At 42.1% G+C, this 25,902-nt stretch overlaps 1 protein-coding gene across 2 annotated transcripts in view; it reads left to right on the plus strand.

Annotated features, from left to right (window-relative positions):
• Positions 1-25,902, plus strand: part of SSBP2 (single stranded DNA binding protein 2) — a 137,630-nt gene that overhangs the window by 12,073 nt on the left and 99,655 nt on the right. For both annotated transcript variants that reach the window (XM_059837097.1, XM_059837098.1), the window contains exon 2: positions 21,857-21,929. In XM_059837097.1, coding sequence (XP_059693080.1) covers positions 21,857-21,929 — 73 coding nt within the window. The remainder of the gene's footprint in view (positions 1-21,856; positions 21,930-25,902) is intronic.

Below are 25,902 nucleotides of genomic sequence, written 5' to 3' on the forward strand. Positions count from 1 at the left end.
TTTTCTTACCTTTTGACAGGCCAAGTGACCTGAAGAAGCTTTTGTGCTCCAAAAGCTTATTCCTTCTTGTTTGTCCACCTTTTAGCTTGTGGGTTTTTTCTTTTCAGCTCCGTTGATTCTGCATAAGTCTATGACAAAACCTCACACTCTGATTCCAGGGCTTGGGGTAACTCTGAAAGCAGCATGAAAACCAGGATGAAGGATTCTATTCTGGAGATTGTGGAGGGATCTCAGATAGGTGGAAAACTGGTGCTCTTAAGCCAGCTGGCAGATATTTTAGCTGAACATGAGCATTTGAAGAGCACAGGACAGGTGTACTACTGTTTGAAACAATACAGAAGCCATCTCAAGGATCAAAGTGTGTTTGAACCCTCTTTGCCCCACAGCCTTATGGCTGCCATGCTAACAGATAACCATTCTAAACTAATACACAATGTGCCTGGGTACTCAGGTGTGCTGGGACAAACCTTCCTGTCTCTTCCCTCAACCCACCATGCACCACAAGAAGCTTCCCAGAACCTCTGTGTGTCTTCATCCAACATGTAAAATTGAAAAATTGCTGTAACAAACTGTTAGAGAAAGTTCTTGCAAGGATGTGATACAATCCATGAGTTATGCTGTGACAATCCTCTGTGAAGATGTTGAGATGTCCTTACATCAAAGTCAACGTTTTTTTCCCTTTATGTTCAGATTTAAGTTAATAAATAGATTTCCAGCCCACTCCTACTGTTCTGTATTTGTATTCTAAAGTCCAAGAAAATTTCTTTCTGAGGTGGCTGATATCTGAGTATTTCCTAGTGGCAGAATTATATTTTTTTTGCTTACATCACACAGTTTGTAAAATTAAGTAAATTCTATCAATCTCTTGGGCATTCAAGCAATGTTCAGATACAGTCTTGCACCAGTATTCTCTTTCTTTCCTGAGTTTTTATTTCTACAAGAAATGGAGATGTTGGTGTGCAGAAGCATCCTTCCCTGCTGTGGGATACTGCGGGGAAGGAGGCACTGGAGATGACTCTGAAAGGTCCAAAGGTCCACTCCCTTTTGAGTGTCTCTGGCATGTGACCCAATGTGATGTAGAAATGTCAATTATGTGATTATGAAATGGTGAGATGAGCACTTGTGATGTGCTTTAGCCAGATCATTTCTCTTTATGTGGAATGCTCCATCCAGAATGAAGGAATGGGATGCTATTGTAAATTACTTTCTGGTTTAGTAGCCCTAAGACACCATGTTTGGTGTGTCCTCTGTGGCTGAGACAAGCCCATCCTGCTCAGCTCCTGTTTCTTCTGAGTGTGGAATGCTGTTAAATGTAGGTGGTTTGGGCTTGCTTTTTGATATCCTGCCTGCCCAAAAATTAAAGAACTGGGTGATGTGCATGTGTCTGCTTGCAAACCAAAGCCAAGCTGGCTCTGCTAGTTCTGGGTTTTCTCATTGGACTGCATCAAGGTAAGTTTGAGAAATATGTAAGAAATAAAGAATGCAGCCTATGTCTGGAAATGTTGTTGGCTAAGAGGTGAATTTAAAATGTCCATAGCCTTGCAGTTCCTGCTGGAGGTGTTGGGAGCTTTCTGGAGGGGCATCCCACCAACCTCAGGAGAAAGATCCAGGAGCAGCCATTCACTCAGTGTGGTCATTTACTGTCTCTGGGGACTCTGGAGCCCCTCAGGGTCCCTCAGGGCAGGGTGTGTGTGAGGCAGAGCTGTTGGTCCTTCCAGGAGCTGAGCTGGAGCTGGGAGTTGCTGCTCTCCCAGCAGGACTCCTGCACTCTGGGTTTGCATCCCTGTTCCCCCTCCCCTCCTTTCCATGCACTGTGTGCTGCATGTTGAAAGGGGTGAGTCACCTCTTTTATTATGTTTTGAATACTTTCCTCCCAAATGTAGTTTATTTTCTGCAGGGAAAGGAAAGAATTTATGCTGTCCTGGTTCCTTATTTTTATCAGAGCTCTTGCTAACAACTTCCAGCTGAGGGAGTTCTTGATATTTTTAGCCCGAGATATTTAGCTATTTGAGCCTCTCTACATGTTTTCCTCCTGATATATATTAACTGGAGGGGGAGGATGGTTCTTGTCAGTTAATATATTCATGAGCATGCCTGCCAGATTGCCCACACTGACTCCCAGGAAACTGAACACTTCAGGGTTGGGGGGAAGTTTGAGTCTTGGTCTGAAGTGTTTGCATCAGTTTCATTACTCCATTCTCTGACTGATGCTGCCATAGCTGTGTTCTCACTGAAGCTTCCTTTTTATTTTAGGAGGTGGTGTTTGTATAAAAAAAATAGACATCATTGATTTCTGCCTAAAAACACAAAGAAGTAAATAAACTAAAAAGTCGAGAATCATAAAATGGGATATTGCATTAAAATAATAGTATTTCTTTAGAAATATCTTTTTTTTCCCCTTTTTTTTTCTTTTTCCAAGCAGCAGAATCCTCAGTCTTATTACTAATGTTACTATTTTTTTGGTTGTCTTTTCTGTGGTCTGATGGAGTTCTTCAATATTCCAGATACTGTACTTGATGGCACATCTTACACACAGCATTTTCAAGTTTCAGAATAACCTTACCCTTCCCTGAAACCCACATGAACACTGTTTTGAAAGAAAATATTAAAAGCCACTCACATTGACCTTTTGCCTTTAAGATCCACTTCAGCCTGTTTAACTATAATTTCAAAGATCTTACTGTCATCAGCTCTTTTCCCTTTTCCCAACAAAGTTTCAGACCCAAGATGAAAAGCTGTAGATTTGCCTCAGTGTAGTGTTTCCATCAGCTGCTCCTCTGGGGCCTGGGAGGTGGCGGTGAGAGGGACAGGTGGTTGGACTCATGCTCAGTTTAATGAGAATTAAATGGCATTTGCTGTTGTATATAAACGGACCATGGTGCCTTTTCTCTGCATCCATTCCAAGTTGTGTGCTTCTACTGGACAATACATGCCACGGCCCTGCTCTGCAGAGTGAGGAGCTGACTCTGCCTTCTCTGCCCAGGCTTTGTCCGAGTGCTCTGGTCCCAGTCTGCTCTGTGGCAGGAGCTGGAGCTGCTCAAAGGCTGCTCTGGCCACCAGGATGTATCCCATTACCTGGGACCAGCTGGGCACACATCTGCCCTGGCAAGTCTGCAGCAGCTCCTCACCACCCAACGATTCCCTTAGGGACCCTGAACCTTCCAGTAGCCACTGGCAGAGCTGAATCTAGCCTTAAACTTGGCACCTAAAATAGTACTGTGGGTGGTGGGGTTATTTTGGGGGGTGTGTGCCCAAAGGCTTTCAAAGTGTTTGAATCTATTTTTTTATAAAAAAATTACTGATATTTGTTTAGTCCTTCCTGCCGTGCTCCTCCCTGAGAGTGGTGTTGTAAATGATCAGATCGGCAGCCAAATTTATAAAAACAATTTTATAAATTTATTAGATCGACAACCAAATAATAGAATATTATAAAACTGCCACAGCCAAGACAGCGTCAACCCCGGACCTTGACATTGGGTGACCTTGGGTCAGACCGACGCAGCGTCAGCGTCTCCCCAGAGTGTCACACCTACTGCTCCAGGTATCCAGCTTGTATACAGTTTATTCTGCCTGGAGCAGAAATGACCTAAGATTTCTGTACGTTCCTACATATGTATAACGGGAACTATACAGATTCAGTCCCGTACAAAAGTTAGTCCATCGGTTTGGATGGCGGTCTGGGCTCCTTGAAATGGTCTTCTCGTTGCTCAGGGTAATCTCTCCCAGGTGTTGTTCGGTGAATGTTCTGGACATTCTTGGGAAATGGTCACTAATCACCCAGGAAAGACTCATTCACTCGTTAATGGCCATGATTTTATCTGAGCGAGTCCAGGAAATCTTTTGGAAATGAAAAACCCTGCTTCTGGCCATGGGGGTCAGATGCATGGCTGGATCTTTATAATTTTTATACATTTCACAAAGCATGAATTACCTACATCATATAAAACAGTGGGCAGTCACAAGTCCCTCCTCGGACACAAGTCTCTGCTGCAGGATTCAGCTCACTGTAAGTGCACCAGTTTTGTTTTCAAAGACAGGTTCATATTGTCCCCTTAGCTATCACCTCAGCCTTTTGGCACAGAGGGTCTCTGTGCCCCTTTGGGTGCATATATATATGCATTATACAAGGTTGCTTCAGGCGAGCTGCTCTTGTTTGGAGCTGTCAGTCTCCTGCTGTATGATGAGTGATGCTGCTGAGAAGCTGTGGGGCAGCACTGCCACCGCCAGAATGCTGTCTGGTCCCTGTGAGGGCTTCTCCGTGGGACTGCAGGATTAACCAAATACTAATCTTAAGCTTCTTAACACTTAGTGAGAAGTCAAAATTTCATTACTTTTATTTGTTTTGTGGCAGGCTAATAGATGTTGGCATCTTGGTTGGAGGAAATTTCTTTGTCTTTGCAAATCCAGTCCTAATAAAATTCTTGAAATTTTTTTTTAAATATATTTTGCTGACTGAATTTCCTGTGCAACTTGTTTTAAACTGCCATGCAAGTCGAAGGGATCTTAAATAAACTGAGCAGCTGGCTCATTAGTTTTGCCATTTGTACCACTTTTTTCCAGTGGTCCTTCATGAACCTGAAAAGTTTTGTAAAATCCTTGCAGGAAAGGGATTTGTTACAGAAAAGCTGCAGTGAGTGACTTCAGCTCGGTGTACAAAATTTCGGCAGTTTTGTTTTAAGCTTCTATTTTAAATCTCTTATTCTGATAATGACCAGGCCGGCTCTTCCTTTGCTGATGAGACCTGACAAGATCATCATCCATGTGATTTCATTTGTTTTCATGGCAGCCCTGGGGAGGGAAATTACTGGAGCAAGAATGAAGCTGTGCCCTCCTCCAGAGCAACTTGGCCGCAGAAAACAGCAGAGATTTCAACAGATAAATATGTATTTATGTAGAACACGCACAAAACGCGGGCATCAGCAAAACCCTTTAGCCCAGGTGGGATGAATGGGAGACAATCACCCTCCCAGGGCCCAGGTGGAGCAAGAAGCACTGGAATTTGGGGAACTTCGAGTGCTTTGTCAAACCAGTCCTTATCGAGTGTCTCCTGCTAATCTTCCATCTCCAGGTTACTGGTTTTGAAATTTAGTCCTGCTGTTGTGAAGTTTGCGCCGCTCGTTGTTCACCTTGAGGGAAGTGTGAAAGCGCCTCAGGGGGATGATGTTCCTCCTCTCACCTGCAAAGCTCACAGGTTGCATGAGAAGGGGAAAGGCACCAGCCTCAGGAGCTGCTCTGAAAAGCTGTTTTTAGAATTAACACACAAATACTTGGAATGGCAGCATGAGGGGAACGTATTCCTAGTTTAGGGTAGTGTGTACTGAGTGCTTCAGCTCAAGATTGAAGTCACAAGCACTGATTTGGGAGTTTGAGGATGGGATTTTTTTGTTGTTGTGGTTTATATTTAGTTTGGGTGGGGGTTTTGGGTTTTGTGGGGATTTTTTGGTGTTTGTTTTGTTTGTTTTTAAGGCGTTTTGGTTTTTGGTTTTTTTTTCCTTCTTTGTTGGGTGGGGTATTTGTTGTTTGGTTATTGTTTGGGTTGGGATTTTTTTGTTTGTTTTCTTTGTGGGGGGGGATTGGTTTGAGAGTTTTTTGTTTGTTTTGAGTGTTTTTGTGTTTTTTTTTTCCTGCGGTGCATATATTAGTTTGTTTTGAGGAGGGTGATACCACCTCAGGATCTCTCCATACAGTGGTCTAATCCACATTAGTTTCATACTCTATCCAGGCATTTAGTGCTTCCATGTATGAATAGTGCAGGGATATGAAGTCTGTAACAGAGATTAGTAACTTTCTGAATCAAAACATCACATACTTTATCAACATTTGTTGTGGGAACAGCTGACACATATTGAAATGACAACAGTATTTTTCTTCTATTGTTTTAAATGAAATAGTTTTATAGGCTTTTGAGTGAAAAAAGCAGGAAAGCACATTCAGGTCTGAGGAAAATGATGAAAAATTGCAGCCTCTTGATAACTTTACTCCTGCATTTCTGTGAGGAACCACTGCTCACTTTTTAAAATTTCTGAAGGTTTATTAAACTTTAACAAAAGATACAAGCAAAGCACTAAATAAGGAAAAATTAGAACACTGGGATCCCCAGGCCATCCTGTGATAATGATGCTGGGGGGGAGGACATATTACAGTAATACAACTATACATCTACAAAAACTTCTCTTAACATAGATGTAATGTTCACCTCTTAATTGTGATAGCCAACTATCTCATTACTCATCTATAACAATTCCTTGTAATTATTTCAGTCTTAGCTAAGAATGTTGGCTAAGGATGAATATAAAAAGAAATCGTGGTTACTCCTTGTATCTTCCTTCCAAAAAACCCACCCAAAACTCTAATATTTGGATGGTTTAATGAGATCATCATTGTAGAAGTGTGATCAAACTCATGAACAAGCAGCAAATGTTGCTTTCATTAATTCCATGTGAGGTTTTCACAAACAGGCAGGCAATGGCTCACGTTTATTCAAGTGGATGGGTAAGATTACTAAAACAGTGAAAGGTACTGAGAAAAGAGAAAAGTTTCCTCTGTTTCAGTGAGTGGCCTTCCAGGGAAATCAGGAGGTGGCAGTGAGTCAAAATTTTGACTTAGATTTTTGAGAGTTGAAGACATGAAGGGCAAGGCTGTGTTTTCTGAGGAATGTTTGTGGTTAGTGCTGGTGAGCAGCTTGTCCCAAATGTCCTCACAGGTCTGGAAGGAAGATGCAGCAGGGTCTGGCTTCTCTTTTGGGATGGCAGAGCCCTGGATACTGCCCAGGGAGGGCCTGGATTTCCCCTCTCTGGAGACATTCCAAAGCCACCTGGACATGTTCCTGTGTCAGAGCTCTCATGGGGCTTCAGCTTGTTCTGATGGTTGATGCCCAAGCTGCCTTTGGAAAATATATTTTATTAAAAATTATCTCTCCATGGCTGTTGCACCTTCAGGGAGGATTGGAGAAATTGCAGGAATTCCCAGTATAAATAATTTATAAAGGTAGGCTGCATCTGGCTCAGATTTATGTTACTTTCACTGTAGCAAGAGTCATGTAACTCCAGGTGCTCCCTTTTCTCCTCATGCTGCTCCCTTTTTCCTGCAGTCCCACATTTCCAGGGATGAAGAGAGTCAGACAGACACCGTAGAGATGAGCAATTCCAAGTGCATCTCCATCTCTTCAGTCTCATGGTTGATACAGTTCAATGTTTACCTACCTCTTGTCCCTTTTCAGGGGCGTTTCATTTTGGGGTGTTTGCCATTTCCTTTGGGGCACCAAAAGCAGAGTCCCTGGGTTTAGGCTGCAGTCACAGTGATGCTTGTGCTCTCCTGGAGAGAGGGAGCAGTGAGGAGCCACAGAGTGCCCACCTCCTGAAAAGCAAGGACATTATTTAGGTCAGAAGCAGTGGGAAAGGAACACATTGTGAAATAATGAGCAGTTTTTAACTCTGCTGATCTTGCCAGGGTTGTCTTGAGGCTCCCGTTGGACTTCAGAGATCTTAATCTCAGGCTTGCTTGTTCAGTTGTTATTCCCATACATGTGTTTTCCCCCCCACCTTAGATAGTTGCTTTGTAGTCTGAGGACACCTTCAAAGCTGTGCATCTCCAGGGACTCTAAAGGACTGGATAGCTGCGTGAGAGTCCTGAAGGGTGGTTTTCATCACCCTGGAGGGTGCTTAAGACCTTTTCAGTGACTGCAAATCCTGTGTGGGCTTGTCTTGTTGACCAAGCAGTGGAAAGACTGCATCACATGTACAGGCATGATGGAAACCCCTGGAAATTCTCTGCTGTGTTGGCACTTCGATTTCCTTGCTAGAAAGAGACCAGAGGCTGCTTGTAGGGGTTGTTGAAGTTCTTGCAGCCCAGTGTTGTCCCTATGGCTGTGTTCTTTCCTGCTGCTCTCGCCCCCAGCTCTGCTCCTTGAATTCCCACCTGGTACCTCTGTCCATCCAGCTCTGGGCTGTCTTGCTAAGGATCTTAAATGCCACATAATGTGTGTCATCCTGTGTTTTGTCTTCTGTGTCTTTCCTAATGTTTTCTTTTACCTGAATATTCTGTGTTATCTCTGCTTACTTTTTCCTTACACATCTTATAAACAATGGCTAGTCTTGTTTTCATTTGTGAACTCAAAGCTTCTTTTTTATTCAAATTGCACAGTTACTCCCTTGTCATCTATCCTGTGAGCTTCATATGGACATGAAGTTGTTGGGTTTGTTTTCCTGTTTGTGCATCCATGTTAAGTGAGATGATCCATAGAAGACATAATTTAGATCTGAAGAGGACACTTTATTGTTAAGGACAGGCATTTTTCACTTGCACAGAGAGCAGCCTTGACCATGATTTATATTTTTCATTGGCTTCAAATAGATGAGTAGTTTTGAACTGCATGAGTTAATCTTATAATGTGAGCCTTTGTGTTATTTGTTTTTATGTTTCCCTGGTGCAGCGTTTCTTTCCTGAAGGAATCCACACCACTGGGAGCAAGGAGTTAAACAGTCTGTGCTGTTTTATTCCTGATGAGGAATTTTTTTGCATGTGGTCTTACTTGTAGTTGTTTCTCCTGAACATGCTCTCAGAGATGAGCAACACAGGCAACACATGTAGCACCACTGATATTTTTGGGTTTGATGTTCCACCAGTTTGCTCAGATATTGTGCTGCTCAGAAAAGACATGTCCCATAAGGAAAATTCCATAAGGAAAATTCTGAGTTTAATCAGAAAAATGCCACAGGTTTTAGCAGTGTTACATAGCTGTGGTTGATTACTCACTGAGCTGGAGAAAAATCCTAGAGAGGAGAGGTGCAAACAGCAGACTTGAAGACTTAGAGGGAAGTGTTGTTCCCTGTGTCTTGCCATTAAGGAACTTTGGTTGTGTTTTGCTATGGTGTAAGGATTTGCTTTAAATTTAATGCAGTTCTCACGCAAGAAGAATTAACATTTATAGAAAAAATCCAAGCAGTGCAGTGCCAGAAGGAGCCACAAAATGCCTTGTACATGCTAAAACTATTAACTGTTTTAATACTAAAAATAAAAAGAACGTCAGCTGTGTGAAAGAGAAGACTGACCCTCAGTTAATGTTCAACATTATTTCCAAAGCTGTTGAAAATTTGAGTGGCAAAACACACAGTTTTCCTGAAATTTTCACTCTCTCCTGGGCAAGCAAGGCACCCTAGGCAGCTGTGCTTGGAGTGATCTTGCTAAAAAGAGTATTTGTAGGACAGTCCAGCCTACCCAAGGTGGAAAATTAAACTTCTTCAACAGATGCATGACAGAGGTATGGAAAAACTTCTTCTGTTGCACCTAAACATGACTTCAGTTTTGTTAGCGGTGCTCTTATAACCACTTCACATAAATTTATGGGAAATTCCCTACATAGTACTGAATTCTGAGATAAACGATGAGCTGTCCTGTTTGGCTACATTTTTATATCCCAAAATGTGTATTACTGTTAAGTTCTTTATAAGTGGGGTTTGCTTCCTAATGTGGCAGTTAAAATTCCGCAGACGCCTTCGTTGTGGGAGTAAAGGCCAGTCCAGTCATGCTTTATAGTAAGAGTACATTTATAAATTGTTTATAGAGGGCTAATAAATAATTAATGTCTGTTATTAAACAGGTTACAGGCATGAAGAGTGTGTATTATGTATGGCAATAAGCACACAGTGGAAGGTGTTAAAGACAGTGTTTTGTCTAACTGCTGCCCTAAAATCCATAACAAATGACCCTTTGTTAAAATATATATTAAACATTTGATTTACTCAATGCAGATTTATAAATACTTTATAGTTAGTACTAAATATAATTCCAGGACTTGACTCCAGCCTTCTAGTAAAACCCTGCTGAGGAGGGAATGGCTTTTGGAGGTGAAATTGAAATCCAGAGCTGTGACTGCCTGGTGCTCTGAAAAGCTGTCTTCTTGTCATATACTAATAAAATAATATTTTAAGAAACTAATGTGTGCTTTCTAAATAGACAAAGGACCAAGTCAAGCATCAAGCATAATTTGGAAGATAAACGAGGGTATTTCAACTTGAGTACAAGTTTTAGATTCAAGTCTCAGTTTGAGTCATGTTGAGAGTAAAAAAATGGTATCCCTAATGAAAAATAATTTCTGAGTTTAAACAGAGAGTTACATATTCTTTATTTTTGGTTTTAATGTAGCCATCTGCTGATGAAAATTAAAATGTTGCATGTTATGCAGATTTCTGTATGTATGTACAATTTCTTGTGAGATCTGTTTCTGGTATTACCTTTTGAGGAGAGAAACTTTTGTAGATACATTATGCATAGTAGTGAATTAATATGACAGATATATTGTGAAGCTTTTTTTAGTAATGAGTCTTTGTGGTGTGCTTTTCCTTGGCTTTTTATCTTTGATGGTAGCTGGTTGGTTTTGTTCATTTCAGGTATAGTCTGTTGGTTTCTGTTTCAGTCTGTCTCCACTAGATGTGAGACAGGACTGAAGGATATTCACCACTTAGCTGAGAGCTGAAATTTTTGTGTTTTTTTTTTTTTTTTGCTCTGTTCAATATCAAGTGAACAGTTAATGCAGAAACAGGAGAGTTCCTTAGTAAATCTCAACTGTTGATTTCCTTTTCACTTTAATGCTATTCATTGCAAATTTAATACCTTTTTCTTCACTCTGAGTTTTTGCAGTTGTTTAGAATCCTGCACCAATACTTCTTTTTGAAGAAATGCATATTACAGTGTGACTCATAATTTTTCTTCATAAAAGCTTTATGTGGCATAAACATAGTTTCACTGAGATTTGAACATAATGCATTGTAAAAGTGAAGTGGTAGTGCCTGAAAAATTCTATCCTCTTTTTGTGTATGAAAGATGAAACAGGGAGGCATACATGGATTTATTTGTGTATGCTGATAAAAATATATAGTTGGTAGAAAGAGTAAAAGGATCTTAACAGGCTTTAGTTCATCAGTTGGTGCTGGAAGTGGGTTGTGCAAAATCTTTGGAGTCCTGGATCATCTCCCTCCCCTCTCCCACCCTTGGCAGTACCAGCACTTCACCACACCGCAGCAGAGTTAATGCTGGCAGGCTGCAGAAAAAGCAGGAAGTCTCTTTCCCCTTCCTTCTGCAGGTGAGAGTCTTGTTGAAGATAAGGATCAGCAAAGCAAATCCCCATTCTCTGCTCTTTGTAAATCCCATGTGCCGGCTTCTTACACTGAAATCTGCTTTTGAGAGTTTCCAGAGTAATTCAAGATCAGTTTCTCTTTTACTGCTCAGAAACAGGGAAAATGAAGAAAGGAGGATAAAGGCAATAAATGAAGCATGGAATAGCAGTGTAATTATTGCAGTGTGCTGGGGAGTGTCCAAGGCCAGGCTGGACAGGGCTTTGAGCAACCTGGGGCAGTGGAAGGTGTCCCTGCCCATAGCAGGGGAGGGACGGGATGAGTTTTAAGGTCTCTTCCAACCCAAACCATTCCATGAATCTGGTATTCTGTGTGTGTACTTTGTGGCTTAAGAGCAGAATCTCTTTAATACCACATAAATATCTCAAGTCAATTTCAGGTGGTGTGTAAACAGCATCCTAAATACAAGTATTTGCTGAATCTTAATATTCTATTCATATTTAACTGAGAAGTGAAAAACACATGGAAGTTGTGGGTTTGGTTTTTTTTTTTTTCCCCCCGTTCATTCCGAATTCTTTAAAATGTCACTGAGAAGAAATGAAAAATTGTGCTCAGGCAGGAGTTTGCACATGAACAAAAAGCAAACCGGTGTTTATATTCAATAAAACATTTTTGAGTTCATTTTGAAGGTATATTATTTTTGCACTATTATTACAGAGGATTTTTGCATGAAATGTTCATCACTCATGACATATTAGAAAATATTTTCTGAAACTCTCCTTAGAAAAACTTAAGTTCTTGCATGGAGCAAGAACTTTTTAATCTGTAAACCTTAGACTCCATTAAGACATCTTCACTATCTTTTTCCTTTTGATCACAAGCTGAGAGTTTTAGGTACTTCCTTGCTATGCCTGGCGTGGCACGGATGGTGATCCCCAGGGGTTTTGGTGCTTGCAATTGTTGTTCAGTGGCTGTGGTCAAGTATTGGCTCAGTCAGGTGCATTATCTGGATTGTAGTGTTGGGGCACATCAGTTTACTGAAGTGTACACTTCTAGGACCTTAAATTGTCTGGCTGTGAAGAGCCCATCTGGAATTATTTTTCCTTTTTTTTCCTCCCTCTCATTTTTATTCTGCCCCCCCCCCCCCTTTTTTTTTTAACATCATCTATTTATTTATATGCTTATTTATACTTTTTTGTGCCAACTTCTGTCATCGTAAAACCTGTCCATGCCTTGTTGAAATCTCCTATTTTCCTGTCTACCTGCTGCAGAAATTGCATTTTGGCAACATGACATTGACTTATATCCTGCATTTCTTGTCCTGCCTGCCTGTGAAGTTATCCATGAAGTTAACTTAATAACTGAATTCAGTTTGGATTAGAGTATTCTAGTAATACATACTTAAGAAAATAAAGAATTTTATATTTTCCCCTATAAACCAAGTGTAAGGCAACCCTTTTTTGAACTGAGTATGTCATGTACAGAAATGCATTTGTAACTACTAAGAGCAGAACTACTAGTCTGAATTGGGTCCTGCACATGGTAGAACTGGAGTCTTTTGCATGCTTATGCCATTTAAATTTTGATTTAGAATAAGTGCACAGCCAGAGACTGTGTGACAAATGTTTTGCCTCTTTTCAATGTTTCATAAAAAACCTCTGTGTCAGTTCTTCTACCAAACATCAGCTGTCAGTGAAGAATCAAATACTTCCCATCTATTTTCTCTTGTGTCTGGTTTCTTCCTTTCAAGCACTAGCCAGTGGTAGCAATTTGGACAGCTAGCATTCAATTTTTCTAGACTGTTAGTCAAACATTTGGTAGTAGAAACTCATTACTGCAAGGTTTTATTATTGCTGAGGTTTTTTAAAGTTTGGGGGTTTTTAATATGTGGATAAACTCTTTGTGAGCCTGATTTTGAAATACCTTCCTCTTGTTGCTGGGATTCTTTGTTTGGAAAGTATTCTTTTTATAAAAAGATTGTGGGAGGTTGTAGAAAACCACTATGTCTTTTTTATGACCTGCATTTCAGAAGGAAGGTGTTTCTGGTAACTTCCAGTTCAGAGTCTAAGAAAACTATCTGTAAAGTTGTAAAATATACATATTTGGGTATTAAACCATCCCCTGGGCAGTCTGCGAGGACAGGAGGCTCAGCAAAGTCATCATGTGTGAGCTGTAGCTCAGGTTGTGTGCTCCAGTTTATCTGGAGATGTTGCTGAGTGGAAACATTGAGTAATTGGGGGTCTTGGCTTATCCTTCTGGGCCGTGGTCCAGTCTGAGGGAGCAGCAAGAGACTCCCTCCAGCTCCCTCTGTCAGCCAGGGGTGGGCACGAGTGTAAATCCCTGGAGCAGGGTGGCCAGATGTGTGGGAGCTCAGCAGGTGACAGCCCAGCCAGATGTGTGGAGTGGGAGTTGAGCAGGTGACAGCCCAGCCAGATGTGTGGGAGCTCAGCAGGTGAGAGCCCAGCCAGATGTGGGGGTAGGGGGTGAGCAGGTGACAGCCCAGCCAGATGTGTGGGAGCTCAGCAGGTGAGAGCCCAGCCAGATGTGGGGGTAGGGGGTGAGCAGGTGACAGCCCAGCCAGATGTGTGGGAGCTCAGCAGGTGAGAGCCCAGCCAGATGTGGGGGTGGGGGTTGAGCAGGTGACAGCCCAGCCAGATGTGGAGGTGGAGGGTGAGCAGGTGAGAGCCCAGCCAGATGTGTGGGAGCTCTGCAGGTGAGAGCCCAGCCAGATGTGGGGGTGGGGGGTGAGCAGGTGACAGCCCAGCCAGATGTGGGGGTGGAGGGTGAGCAGGTGAGAGCCCAGCCAGATGTGTGGGAGCTCTGCAGGTGAGAGCCCAGCCAGATGTGGGGGTGGGGGGTGAGCAGGTGACAGCCCAGCCAGATGTGTGGGAGCTCAGCAGGTGACAGCCCAGCCAGATGTGGGGGTGGGGGGTGAGCAGGTGAGAGCCCAGCCAGATGTGTGGGAGCTCAGCAGGTGACAGCCCAGCCAGATGTGGGGGTGGGGGGTGAGCAGGTGACAGCCCAGCCAGATGTGTGGGAGCTCTGCAGGCAGGTGTGGGTCTGGCCAGAGCAGGCTGTGTGCAGCTCTCCTGGGGGTGCAGACCACAATGATTTGAGGAGAAATCTGTGCTTCAAGCATTGCACATCCAGTTCAGGTGTGCTGAGAACCTCCACAGGGGTGCTTGCCCTCACACACAGAGAGCTTCTGCTGGCTGGGGTGGCTGCTGTTTTGCTTTTGTTTTGTAGGGAAATGCCTTGAGTTCCTCCACCTCAGTCCCCAGTGCAGAACTTGCCACCCAGCACAGGTGGCAGTCTCAAAGCCATGGGAGGAGGTTTGTTCCCAGGAGCAGCATTGCAGCTCCCTGTTTTAGGGGGGAAACTTAATGCTTCCAGGGAGAGGCTCAGTTGTCATCTACTGATGCAAATACTTGAATGGTGTTAATATTGTTACATGACTTTACTTTCTTCATTGCCGTTGCAGTCTTTTCTTGGATCACTAATGAATTTTTGGATGCAGACAGAGTAACCTCTTACTATTTCCTATTTGTCTTCCAGTGGTCTTTGCCATCAGTTTTTTTAATTTAGCCTAAGGCACCTGATGCTTGTCTTGCACTTCTTTTCTCCAGGTTGTATGTTTTCTGAAGAAAGTCTCTCCACCAGTTCCCTGAATGTCTTTGACTTCTGAGGTCTGATACCTTCGCTCTTATAATTTCAGAACTTAATCTTTCCAGAAGAAAATTTTATTGCTTCATAATAAGTCATACAAATTACTTTCCACCATTACTTTTTAGGTAGATACTCAGGGAATTTCATCTTGTGTGTCACCATCCCATATGATTCCCATAAAATTCATGAGGTGACTCGTTACTGTCTCTTCAGGGCATCCTACCAAGCTCTCAGTGCAGATTTTGCATTTTGCAGAGTCTGAACACATAACTGGAGCATGCAGTGAGTAGGGGGAATGGCACAGTCTGCCTTTAACATCTGCATCTGGGTTTTACCAGGATCTGCTGTAAAGGAGGAATAAATGCTTTTGCCCAACATCAGTGATGACACAAGGGAGACCAGCAGTCCAGCCCTAAATATCCTGGGGTTCTTTGGACAGGATATTAAATGTGCATTCTCTGAGAAGGGCTGGGAAGGCTACTAGCAAAACCATGTCCTTGTAGGAGCCAGATGCTCAGAAACACTATTTCTTTGTATGAATGAAAATCAAATTAGGTGCTGCTTGCTCAGTGAGGCTGGTGGGCACTGCATGTCCAGTGCTGATCCAGTTCGTCCTTGGGGAGCTGCTCTGTGCATTCCTGCTCCCTCCTCTTCCTCAGTCTTCTCTAAGGGATGCTGTAGACATTTTTTTTCTACTCAGAGCAAGCAGCTGCTTCAGGAACAGCTGTAATATTTTAAGATGTCATATATCAATGAGTAATTCTGTGATTTTAAGGCTTTCAAGTTTGCATTTTGGTTAGGACTGTGTCTCTGCTTTGCTCTCTGATTGTGATTCTCTCCGTGCCAGGTCTGTGCTGCTGCCTTTGCTTACTGCCAGGTCATAGCATTAAACTCATTAAATACAGGAAATTTTATACCAGGGACAAAATAACATGTAAAAACCCATTACTATCCCCTTGAAAGCAGCAGGGAAGACCAAGGTTACCACCTTTACTATCACAAAGAGGTGGAACCTCAAGTATTTTTATTATAGTCTCAGCTTATACTTTAAAATGCATTTTGTCAGGTAACTATTTTTTAACTGCCATTAGGAATATTTTTTAATTATAGTAAGTTGTGTAGTTTATATGGGTTAAGCCAAATTACTTAGAGACTTTAAAAATCAATTCAATAAAATGTATTACTTTTTTTCCTAACCCTGGACTAGGAAGCCTGTGAAACTACTGGAAATTGTGAGGAATATATATGCAAAACATAGGTGTAAAAATGACAGGGTTTTAATTTGAAATTCTGGAGGTCATCAAGGAAACTTGCCTTTTGATGAGGTATTTGGAAATCAATGGAAATTATCTTAGTCAAGTTGGAGCCTTCAGAATAGTGTTTTGATTCTTCAGTAATTTGGCTCTGTAGTAATTTCTATGAGCTGAGACCGGAGACAAAAAACGAATATGAAGTTCAGCCAGAGTCTGATAAAAGCAATGTGGGGAAGGCTGCAGTGTGACAGCACAAACCAAGCCGTCCTTAGCTGATGAAAATATGTAAAACCATGCAATTATGTGCTTGTGGGGGAGACTGCAGACACTGCCACAGCACACATCTCTGATCTTTCCCAAAAGATCAGTGCATAGCAAATATCTATTCAGTGTTTAGTTACACACTGGTGCTCAACTTAACACGTGGCTGGTAATGGCTGTGCCAGTGTTTGAAGTCTGCAGGAGTTCAAGTAGCAAAAGTGTGTGAAATGAGGACATAGATACACAAAAGCAAGCTGCAGGTATGTGGGTGAACTGAAAAACCCTGCTGTTGTTTATTGTGCTGTCAGAGCAGTAACCAAGGGGAGGGTGGCCTCACTTCAGGCCGGTTTTTGGGACATCTTGTAGGGGGTCAAGTGGAAAAGAGACCAGAGGTGAGTCTGCCTGCTGGCAGAGAGGATCAGCTTTTTTTGGGAAGCACCACCAGGCCCCCGTTCCTCACAGCACTGGGTGTTGCTTGGATGAATGCAAAGAAAGTGTTTTCTGCTATGTGCAGAGGGAGGGAGGAATAGCTGTGTGTGAATCATGTTGATCACATTTGACACTGGCAAATGTGTTTGCAAGGCAGTGCAGGAGCTCTCAGGACACTCCAGTGCCAGGAAAACATCGAGGTTCTACCCCAGAAATGTTTCTTCTACCAGTGCTTGTGTTCCATTCAATACCTGGGTGTTCCTAAGAGCACCACTCAGGCTGCTGATGGGACACAGGGCACTCACAGTGACACTGATCATTCTTGAGCTGTGAGAGGGAGCAGTAGAGTGGCCTAAGTGGAGCCTCTTGGCAAGGGCAGCCTGCTGGCTCGGGCTGAACCGCCCAAAATCTCACTGGTGTGTGGGATGTGCAGGTGACCCTGGGGCTGCTGCTTGTGCTGGGGTGTGCAGGGAAATCCCTGCAGCCTCAAGGCTCATCATGGAGCTGCCTAAGCACAGGGAAAAGGTTTCATGGACTTCTCAGGCAGTGCTTGACTTTGATCCAAAGCCATGGCTTATCTGGTCTCTTGTCCAGCCCTCTCAGTCCTCTCTCAGGTGGGTGGTACACAGCAGACTGAATCACATAAGTCTCAGGAGAGATGAGTAGAAAAAGATTTTATATATAAATATGCTAAAAAGAGGGGGAGAGAAGGAGCAAAAAATTACTGTCAGTATGACCAAATAGGCCAGAAAGCATGGTTTGGCATATTAAATAAACTTCCTTAGAAGGATCGATTACCGGTGTTCGTTGAAATTTGGTAAAAGCAGCTTGCCTTCAGGAGCTTCAGAACAGGTTTTAGAGTACTGAATTAGTGGAGTCAAGAAAATTTGTTCAGAAAAACTCCATTTAAAACATGTGCTAAGATTCAGTGCTACTTGGTCTTGTTTTAGAGAATGGGATTTGTAATTTGAATGTGAGATGAGTGAGATTCCTAGGAACTGAAATGAAATATAGATTTGAACTGAAGTCTATAAACATTCTTGAAAACAAAAGAAAAGCTATTTCTCTGAACAGAGTAGTAATTTGGGAATACATGAGGTCTTCTGAAACATGGAGAGTAACATTTAAGTTCTCTTCTATGAAGTTGCTTTTCATTCTTGCTCAGCTGCTTCACTCAGACTTACAATTATGTATGGATATTGATTTTCTAGTTCTTTAATTACTGTTTTGAACCCACCAAAAGTTAAATGGATGGTGTGCCATATGCTAAACTCCATACAGGAAGAGTTTTCAAAAAATTATGTGTTAACAATCTAAAAATGCTATAAATGTATCTTGGTGATGCTCAGATCTGGAACATTCCCATTATAGATACTTTATTTTTTTACATCCAGCATCAGATGTTAGCAGCATAATGGCTCTTGGTGACGGAGGAAGTGGTGGGAACACTTGTGTGATGTGCAGTCTTAGTCTTTTGGTTTGGAATTGGGTGAGTTCACCATGTTTCCGTCAATGGAAACAGTGCTGCAAGGCTTGAGTTGTAGGTTCTCATTAGGCTAATTGCATCTCCCCATCTTTAAAATGTAGGAATGTAATTTCCACGGCACAGTTAGAGGAATTACTGTTTATTTCCTGGTAGTATTCTGATAAATGCTTGACTCGAACCACTTAAATGGTTCTTTTCTGTGGAACTCAGTAGCTGCTTGTGGGATGTAGGAATGCCTTGTCCAATTAGAGCAGGAACTTCAGGCAAAGTGCACCAGGTTAGCAACATGAGTCAGACAGTAACCTTTTTTGTTTGTTAATGGAGTGAATGTATCATCAGGGTACAGATGAATGTGTGCTCTAATTGTCTTGGCAGGGAGGGGGGAGCTCTGGCCTGTGTCATGTCTTTAACAGAAATTTCTGCAGCATTGTCATAAATTGATTGGAAATATTTTTTCCTCACATTACTCATGGGATGTCAACAAGTATGCAAATGTGAAGATTCAACATATGTCTGCTTGCTTCTTCTGCACGGTTTCTCACACCAGTTTAATGAGTAAAAACTGTCTTTTTAAAATGTCACTTCAAACCCAAGTCTTTTGGTGTTGAAGACCACCTCACTAATACTTTTTAAGTTGTACAGACTTGAACTGTAGCTTGGTTTTGTCTTTTCTGTTCCTCGCCTGTCGTTACAGTTTGTAATTTTGGTATTCCTCCTTGTTACACAGTGATGCACCTTTTTCGGCGTCTCTGCTGTCTTTCCCCAGAGCATCAGTTGTTGCAGTTTCCCACTGATCCTTCCTTGTGACACAGTGAAACCTCAGTATCTCTCTTTTGATCTCTGCGGTGAATGCATTTGTTTCCGAATGAACCCATAACATCGTTGCATTCTGTGAAGGCTTCCTGAGAGCACAATAACGAGGGCTGGGGCAGCCATACAGACCTAGTAAGACCCCATGGGGTTATTCTGTGCTGTGCTCCTGTCCCACATCTGTTGGTGGGAGGTGGTCCCAGCTCTCCTGTCCCAACCCTTGGCAGTCTGGGGTTTACCCCAGCTGGATCAACCTGGAAGCCTAAAGCCTTCTACTGAATTCTGCCACATTTACGCTCCACGCGCTCATTAAACACCATTTCATTGTGCTGCTGGTTTGTTTAGCCCAAGAGGTAACAGCATTTACACAGAGCTGGAGATGTTAACAGGTAGCATCGTGCTTAATTAGCAGATTCTGTGTCTTTAGGTCAAAAGTTTTAGGCTTGTCTTGTGGCAGTGTTGAAATGCCTTGTGTTTTTGGAGCAGAGACAGTGGGGACAGGCAGGGATGTTGGGCTGTGCCGGAGCACTCTGGAGGCACCCCAGAGTCCTGAGAGGAGGCACAAACCTCTCTGGGCATTAAGGCCTTGTGCTGTCAGTGTGGGCATCAAGGTGCCCTGTCTGCCAAAGCTTTCAGTCAGTGTGGGAGTGCTGTAACCCCCCACAGCAAACCCGGGGTTTGTGCTGCTCCCCCTTCCTTCACGGGGCAGGAAGGATGTGATCACACAAACCCTTTTATCTGGACTGCAGGCTTCATGTTTGGATAAGAACAAAAAAGGGACTCTCATAAGACAAATGAGGTGCTTTAAAGCATTACTGGCTATTCAGGATGTATGGGCTGTGGCAGAAAAGCGTTTCTTCTCTGTCTCTTACATCTGTCTTAGATTTAGTCTACAACATTTATTGCTTAAAATTTGCACGGTAGTTGAACTGGGAAGAATTAAGTCAACTCTTAAGAGATCCTCTCTCTCCGCAGTACTTAGAGTTCAAACTAAAACTAGTCACATGTTTGAATTATATATATTTAATTTGAGAAAAAAAGTACATCTTTGCTTTTGAAGTTGGACAGAGAGTAAAGTAATATGTGTGTGTGTTGCATGTACAAAATACAAACAAGTAGTGAAAACCATTTTTGGGGAAGGTCTCTCTGAGATTTTAAAATTTCACACTTGATAGGTCACTGCAATAATTATTGCTCCAGCAGAGCCTTGATGACAGTGATCACTGAGAACATGGCATAGGGTTTTGAAGAGCAAGACAGATCCTCTCCCTCTCTTCTTTGTGTAGCTGTCTACAAGTTTTTGAAAATTAATAGGGAGATTATTTCAAGTAAGAATAGCTGTGTATCACTACGTGCATTCAAATACTTTTAACTTTTTAGAAATAGTGCAGGTAGCAAATATAAAAGACATTCTCCTCCTTCTCCTTCTCCTCCTTCTCCTCCTTCTCCTCCTTCTCCTCCTTCTCCTCCTCCTTCTTCTCCTTCTTCTCCTCCTTCTCCTTCTCCTTCTCCTTCTCCTTCTCCTTCTCCTTCTCCTTCTCCTTCTCCTTCTCCTTCTCCTTCTCCTTCTCCTTCTCCTTCTCCTTCTCCTTCTCCTTCTCCTTCTCCTTCTCCTTCTCCTTCTCCTTCTCCTTCTCCTTCTCCTTCTCCTTCTCCTTCTCCTTCTCCTTCTCCTTCTCCTTCCTCCTTTCTCCTTTCTCCTTTCTCCTTTCTCCTTTCTCCTCCTCCTCCTCCTCCTCCTCCTCCTTCTCCTTCTCCTTCTCCTTCTCCTTCTCCTTCTCCTTCTCCTTCTCCTTCTCCTTCTCCTTCCCCTTCCCCTTCCCCTTCCCCTTCCCCTTCCCCTTCCCCTTCCCCTTCCCCTTCCCCTTCCCCTTCCCCTTCCCCTTCCCCTTCCCCTTCTCCTTTCTCCTTTCTCCTTTCTCCTTTCTCCTCCTTCTCCTCCTTCTCCTCCTCCTCCTTCTCCTTCTCCTTCTCCTTCTCCTTCTCCTTCTCCTTCTCCTTCTCCTTCTCCTTCTCCTTCTCCTTCTCCTTCTCCTTCTCCTTCTCCTTCTCCTTCTCCTTCTCCTTCTCCTTCCCCTTCCCCTTCCCCTTCCCCTTCCCCTTCCCCTTCCCCTTCTCCTTTCTCCTTTCTCCTTTCTCCTTTCTCCTTTCTCCTTTCTCCTTTCCTTTCTCCTTTCTCCTTTCTCCTTTCTCCTTCCTCCTTCCTCCTTCTTCTCCTTCTCCTCATTTTCCTTCTGGACACTCTGGAGGCTTGCAGACAAACAGGAGGCTCTGGGGAGTCATCTGGAGCTGTGGCAGTCATTTGTAGCTCTGCTGCCACCAGAGCCCAGGTCTGGATGAATTTCAGGATCTGTTTTTCCTTCGCTGCAGAGCTGTGATTGTTCAGCCGTGGATTTAGGCTGCCATTGCTTCTCCTGATGCAGCCTGAAGTTTCCATGTGTTTTGGAAAAACCACAGGGCTATTTTTCAAGTGTGCTAACAGCTTGACACATTCCACATGCTAAAAAAGTTGACCTGGAAAAGCAATCAGTGACGCTGTATGAATATATTGTATTTACAGTAAGCATGCTCACTCAGAGCAGCACTGGGTCACTTGTTGGCCCACTAGGCACTTGTCCAAATATTAAAAATGTTGACATTAAGTAATTTGGGGGTTTAATAATGTTTTAATTAATGACTGTTAAACGCCTCTGGTCAGATAGACCTGCATGTCTAGTTGAAAAATTCTGGTAGTGGTAATAGATTTGGCATGTTCAGTACATTGTGGTTTGTGGAAGGCAGTGGGGCATATCTCAAACTTGTGATAATCCTTTATTTCTGAAGAAGAGGAGCAAACAAATGCACAATGCTAAATATTGTCCTTTCTGTTTATTTTTCAGATTAGCTCTGTACGTATATGAATATCTGCTCCATGTAGGAGCACAGAAATCAGCCCAGACATTTTTATCAGAGGTGAGTTTTTTACATGACATCCAAGGGCCTGCAAGTGAAATAAATATGATTTGGTCTAGAATAAGAGCAGTGAGGACCTTGGGTATCAGTTTGCCTCAATCCACTGTTCCTCATCCTCCAGAAGCCAGTTTGCCATGTCATTTTACATGATCTTGTGTGACTATTTTTGCTGTGGTTTGTAATCCCCATTCTACACTGGAGAAGATTAATTTATTTTCTCTAATAAGTGGGCATGCTGGAGAACACTTGAATGGTACTCAGTTTTGATGACCTTTTAACTTACTATTGATATCTCCAATTGTGAATGATGGGCCCTTCTAAATGTATTTTACATCCCACTGTCATGCACTATCAGTTCTCCTTCTCTGAAGCACTGCTGATCTCTCTGTGCTCTCACCATGCTTTTAACCACTTCACTTCTTTTCATCTCTTGAATCAATGATGGCCACAACCACTTAGGTCCTGCTTTTTTAAACACTTTCAACTGCTAATGGAATTTTTACCTTTACACAGTAGTTTTGGGTTTTTTTAGTCTTTTCAAAGACTTTGTATGCATCTTATGAAGGTTGAAGTAAATTGTGTCTCATCAGCATTTTACTTTTGCCCTAGGATACAAATGGATGCTGAACACATTAAAGTCTTCTGGGTTTATTATTGTTTTTAATCTTTGACAAGAGCATACAAGATAACAACAACAACAACAATAACAATAACTAATAATAATAACAATAGCGTAGTAGTAGTAGTAATAATAGAAATAGTGATCAGAAGTTTGGAAAAAATAGGCAAGATATTGTCCTAGGAAAATTTGCTGCTTTAACTGATCCTCCTCCAAAAGCCAATTAAATTATGCTGGTGATGACATTTTGGAGATGGAAGAGGGGAAAATGAAAATCCAGAGGATTGTTTGTGATGTTCACACAAAACTGACAAAGCACAGATAAGGAAAAAGGGTGGAATTGTAGTAGGATCAGTTTACATTTATAATAAAGCATGTTTTTGACAATTGTTTTTCCTCTGTGGTAAAACATTGGAAAAATAAGAGAAAATAATGTAGAGTATCATCTTGGCTTTTCCAAAGCAGCTGTCTTTTGTAAATAATGCATTGCACAAGGTAAATTTTGCTCACTCTGTTTTTATGATGTTTTTGCAAAATGAACAGTTGGCAGAAGCATAGCTGGTATGACATCTGGATTTCCTGAAAACATTAAATACGGTGTCTTGAAACTCAGCTTTTAGAACTAATTCAGTCTTGAGTTACAGAGGAGCTCTCAGGTCTGAACACTGAAACATAAGGATATATCAAATCTTCAAAAGTAAGACTTGTACTCCTCAAGAGACAGTAACACAGGTCAGGGACAATTAGTAGTGCACAGAGTGGGTGTGAGGTATGAGCTGTGAGTTTATTTCCCTCACTAATTAGCAGTGCAGGAGGGTGAGTGTGCTGACAGTTCTTGTGAATGGTTTTGTGGCTGCTGGGCTGGATGCTCTTCAGTTTGGGTGGGTTTCGTTTTAAAGTTGAGATTAACTCTAAAACTAAGTGTTGGGGCTTAAAAGAAGAGCACACACAGGTTGTCTGAGCTGTAGGGCAGCCAGTGGTGTCTAAAGGTTAAGAGCCCTCTCTCAGATTTGCCAGGGACTGACTGTGACTCAGTGGAATGGAACCTTATTAAAGGAAAATAGAATTTGGATATCCACGAATCCACTGTGATGCTCTGTAACTTAGGGATGGTTGTCCTGAGCATCCCCGTGTTTGTGTCATGCTTTGTGTCTAGTTTGACTTTTGTATGCTTCCCTTGAAGAGCTGATCCTTATCCCCATGTATTTTCTGTCCTGGAAATCAGATTCCAGCCTTGGATAATTCCATTAGCCTGGCTGGACCTGGCTGGTGGGCATTTCCCAGTTAATCATTCCCTGGCTATGAGCTTAACCAGTACACTTGACAATGAAGATTTTTTTTTCCTATAAATAATAATTCTTCATAAGTCCCATTGATCAGACTGCATCTGCTGTGTTAGACACAAGGACAGATATTTAAAACAAAATGAAACAAAAATCCTTTCAAAGAGTCCCAAACTTCCACATTCCCTTCAGTCTCCTCCTCCCAGTCAGTCTCTCAAGATGAGATGATGTCCCAGGACCCACAAAAGACTTGCACTGGGTAATTTCCTCACCAGGCCCTGCTTTGAAGAAAACAATCACTGCTCAAACATAATGTGGGTGTTCTTCACAGACATAATTTTTACTGCTAAGCAAATGATATTTCTGCTTTAGGAGCCCCTTTTTCATTCTGGTTGTACAATGCATCTCTTCATTACGTGACTTTGAACCTTCTCAGAGGTAATGTGTGTTCCTGATAATTAATACAAATATTTCCAAGACATTCCCAGGGTGCATGAGGAGCAGCTGTGCTTCAGAGAAGTATATGTGAAGAGTATGTAGTACCTTTGTAGTGGCTTTGGCTTTCAAATGTTCATCACTTTTTCTTGCCAGCACTTAAGGAACTTTAGGCACTTAAGCACTTCAGGAACTTCCTGAAATACGTTTTTTTGTGTATTAGCTACTGTGTGAGGCATGTTGGTTTTCGTTCTGCCAGCTTTACCAACTCAAGTGATAGTGGCTCAATGTTGTCTTTTACAGACAATTTAAAATAGCATAATTATTTTTGAATAGTTGTACTCATACAATATATCAAAATTGCATTAGGTTTCTTCATGTTTGAGATTTTCTATATGGATTTTCAGGTAAGTCCAAACAACATTTTTAGGCATATGAGCTATATATTCTGCTATTGACAGAACCTGTATGTGTTTGAATTTCCTAAGAATTGGATGTGAAAATCAAGTGTGAGTGGAGAATCTTAAGTCCCTTTGAAAAATGCCAGGAGTAGGAAGGACCCTGGCAGTATGAACACCTTTAATATTATGCTTTTATCTATTTTTTCATATTTGTATATGGATCTGTCACTTTAAATTTCTTTCATATTAAGGCTGTTTAAGCATTTAATTAAAATAACCCTCTTCTTGTCTGCCATTGCTTCTGTCTCTAGAGAAGAATATGGTTTGTGCTTTTAACAACTCCTTTTCTAAGAGAGTTGGACAGGAAATTGTGCTGTGTGTCATTGTAACTGGAGGAGTTTGCAGTGCACACAATGCAAAGTGTGCACCAAAGATCCACCAAGTTCTAACATGAGACATTCTTCTGGGCAGTGTTGTGTGGGCTTTGTGATAGCCCAAACTATTTAATTTTGGAGTTAAGAACAGACTACCAGCTGGCATTGAAAAGGTGGTTGTGTGATTATCCTTAAGGTACAACATTTGGGAAGTTTTGCAGAGAAACAGATGCTGTTGCTGTGATTGGTGTTGTCTGATGGGTTCCCTGATCAATAACAAAAGTTTGAATTCAGGAGCTGAGAGTTCTTAAACTGCATTTCCTTTGAAAACAGCCTCAAACAGACCAGTTTCCTTGGTGGGAAGGCAGTACAGGTGTTGGGGAGAGCTTGCCAGCACAGGAGAGCAAGCCCCAGAGCAGCTGTACATTTTCCCTGGGTGGTGGGAGCTGGGTTATGGCAGTGGTGCTGCCTCGCTTTTGCCACATTACCTGTGACTGAAGCCTCCTTGAGGATTATAAAACACTGCTGGCCCTGGCTGCGGGGGGAAGAGTGCCACCTGCTGAATCCACAGCATCAGTCCTGTGCAAATGGGAAAAGATTTCAGGTTTTAAGGGTACTTAATAATCACTTTTTTAATCATGCATTTTTGACCTTAAAATAGTTCACCATGTATTCCGAATTAAAAAAAAAACAACAAAGAATAAAATTCTAAACTATGCTTCCCTAGCATCAGAGGAGCTAATTTAAAGTATCAGCTATATCAATAGATATAGAAAAGTAAGTAAAAAGAGCATTCAAATTGATGACCATAAAGTGTCTCATAACTCTAGAATCTTCACTTCCTCATTCTTTTTCTATCTG

This window comes from Haemorhous mexicanus, chromosome Z (assembly GCF_027477595.1).
Source record: "Haemorhous mexicanus isolate bHaeMex1 chromosome Z, bHaeMex1.pri, whole genome shotgun sequence".
NCBI classification, from domain to species: Eukaryota; Metazoa; Chordata; class Aves; order Passeriformes; family Fringillidae; genus Haemorhous; species Haemorhous mexicanus.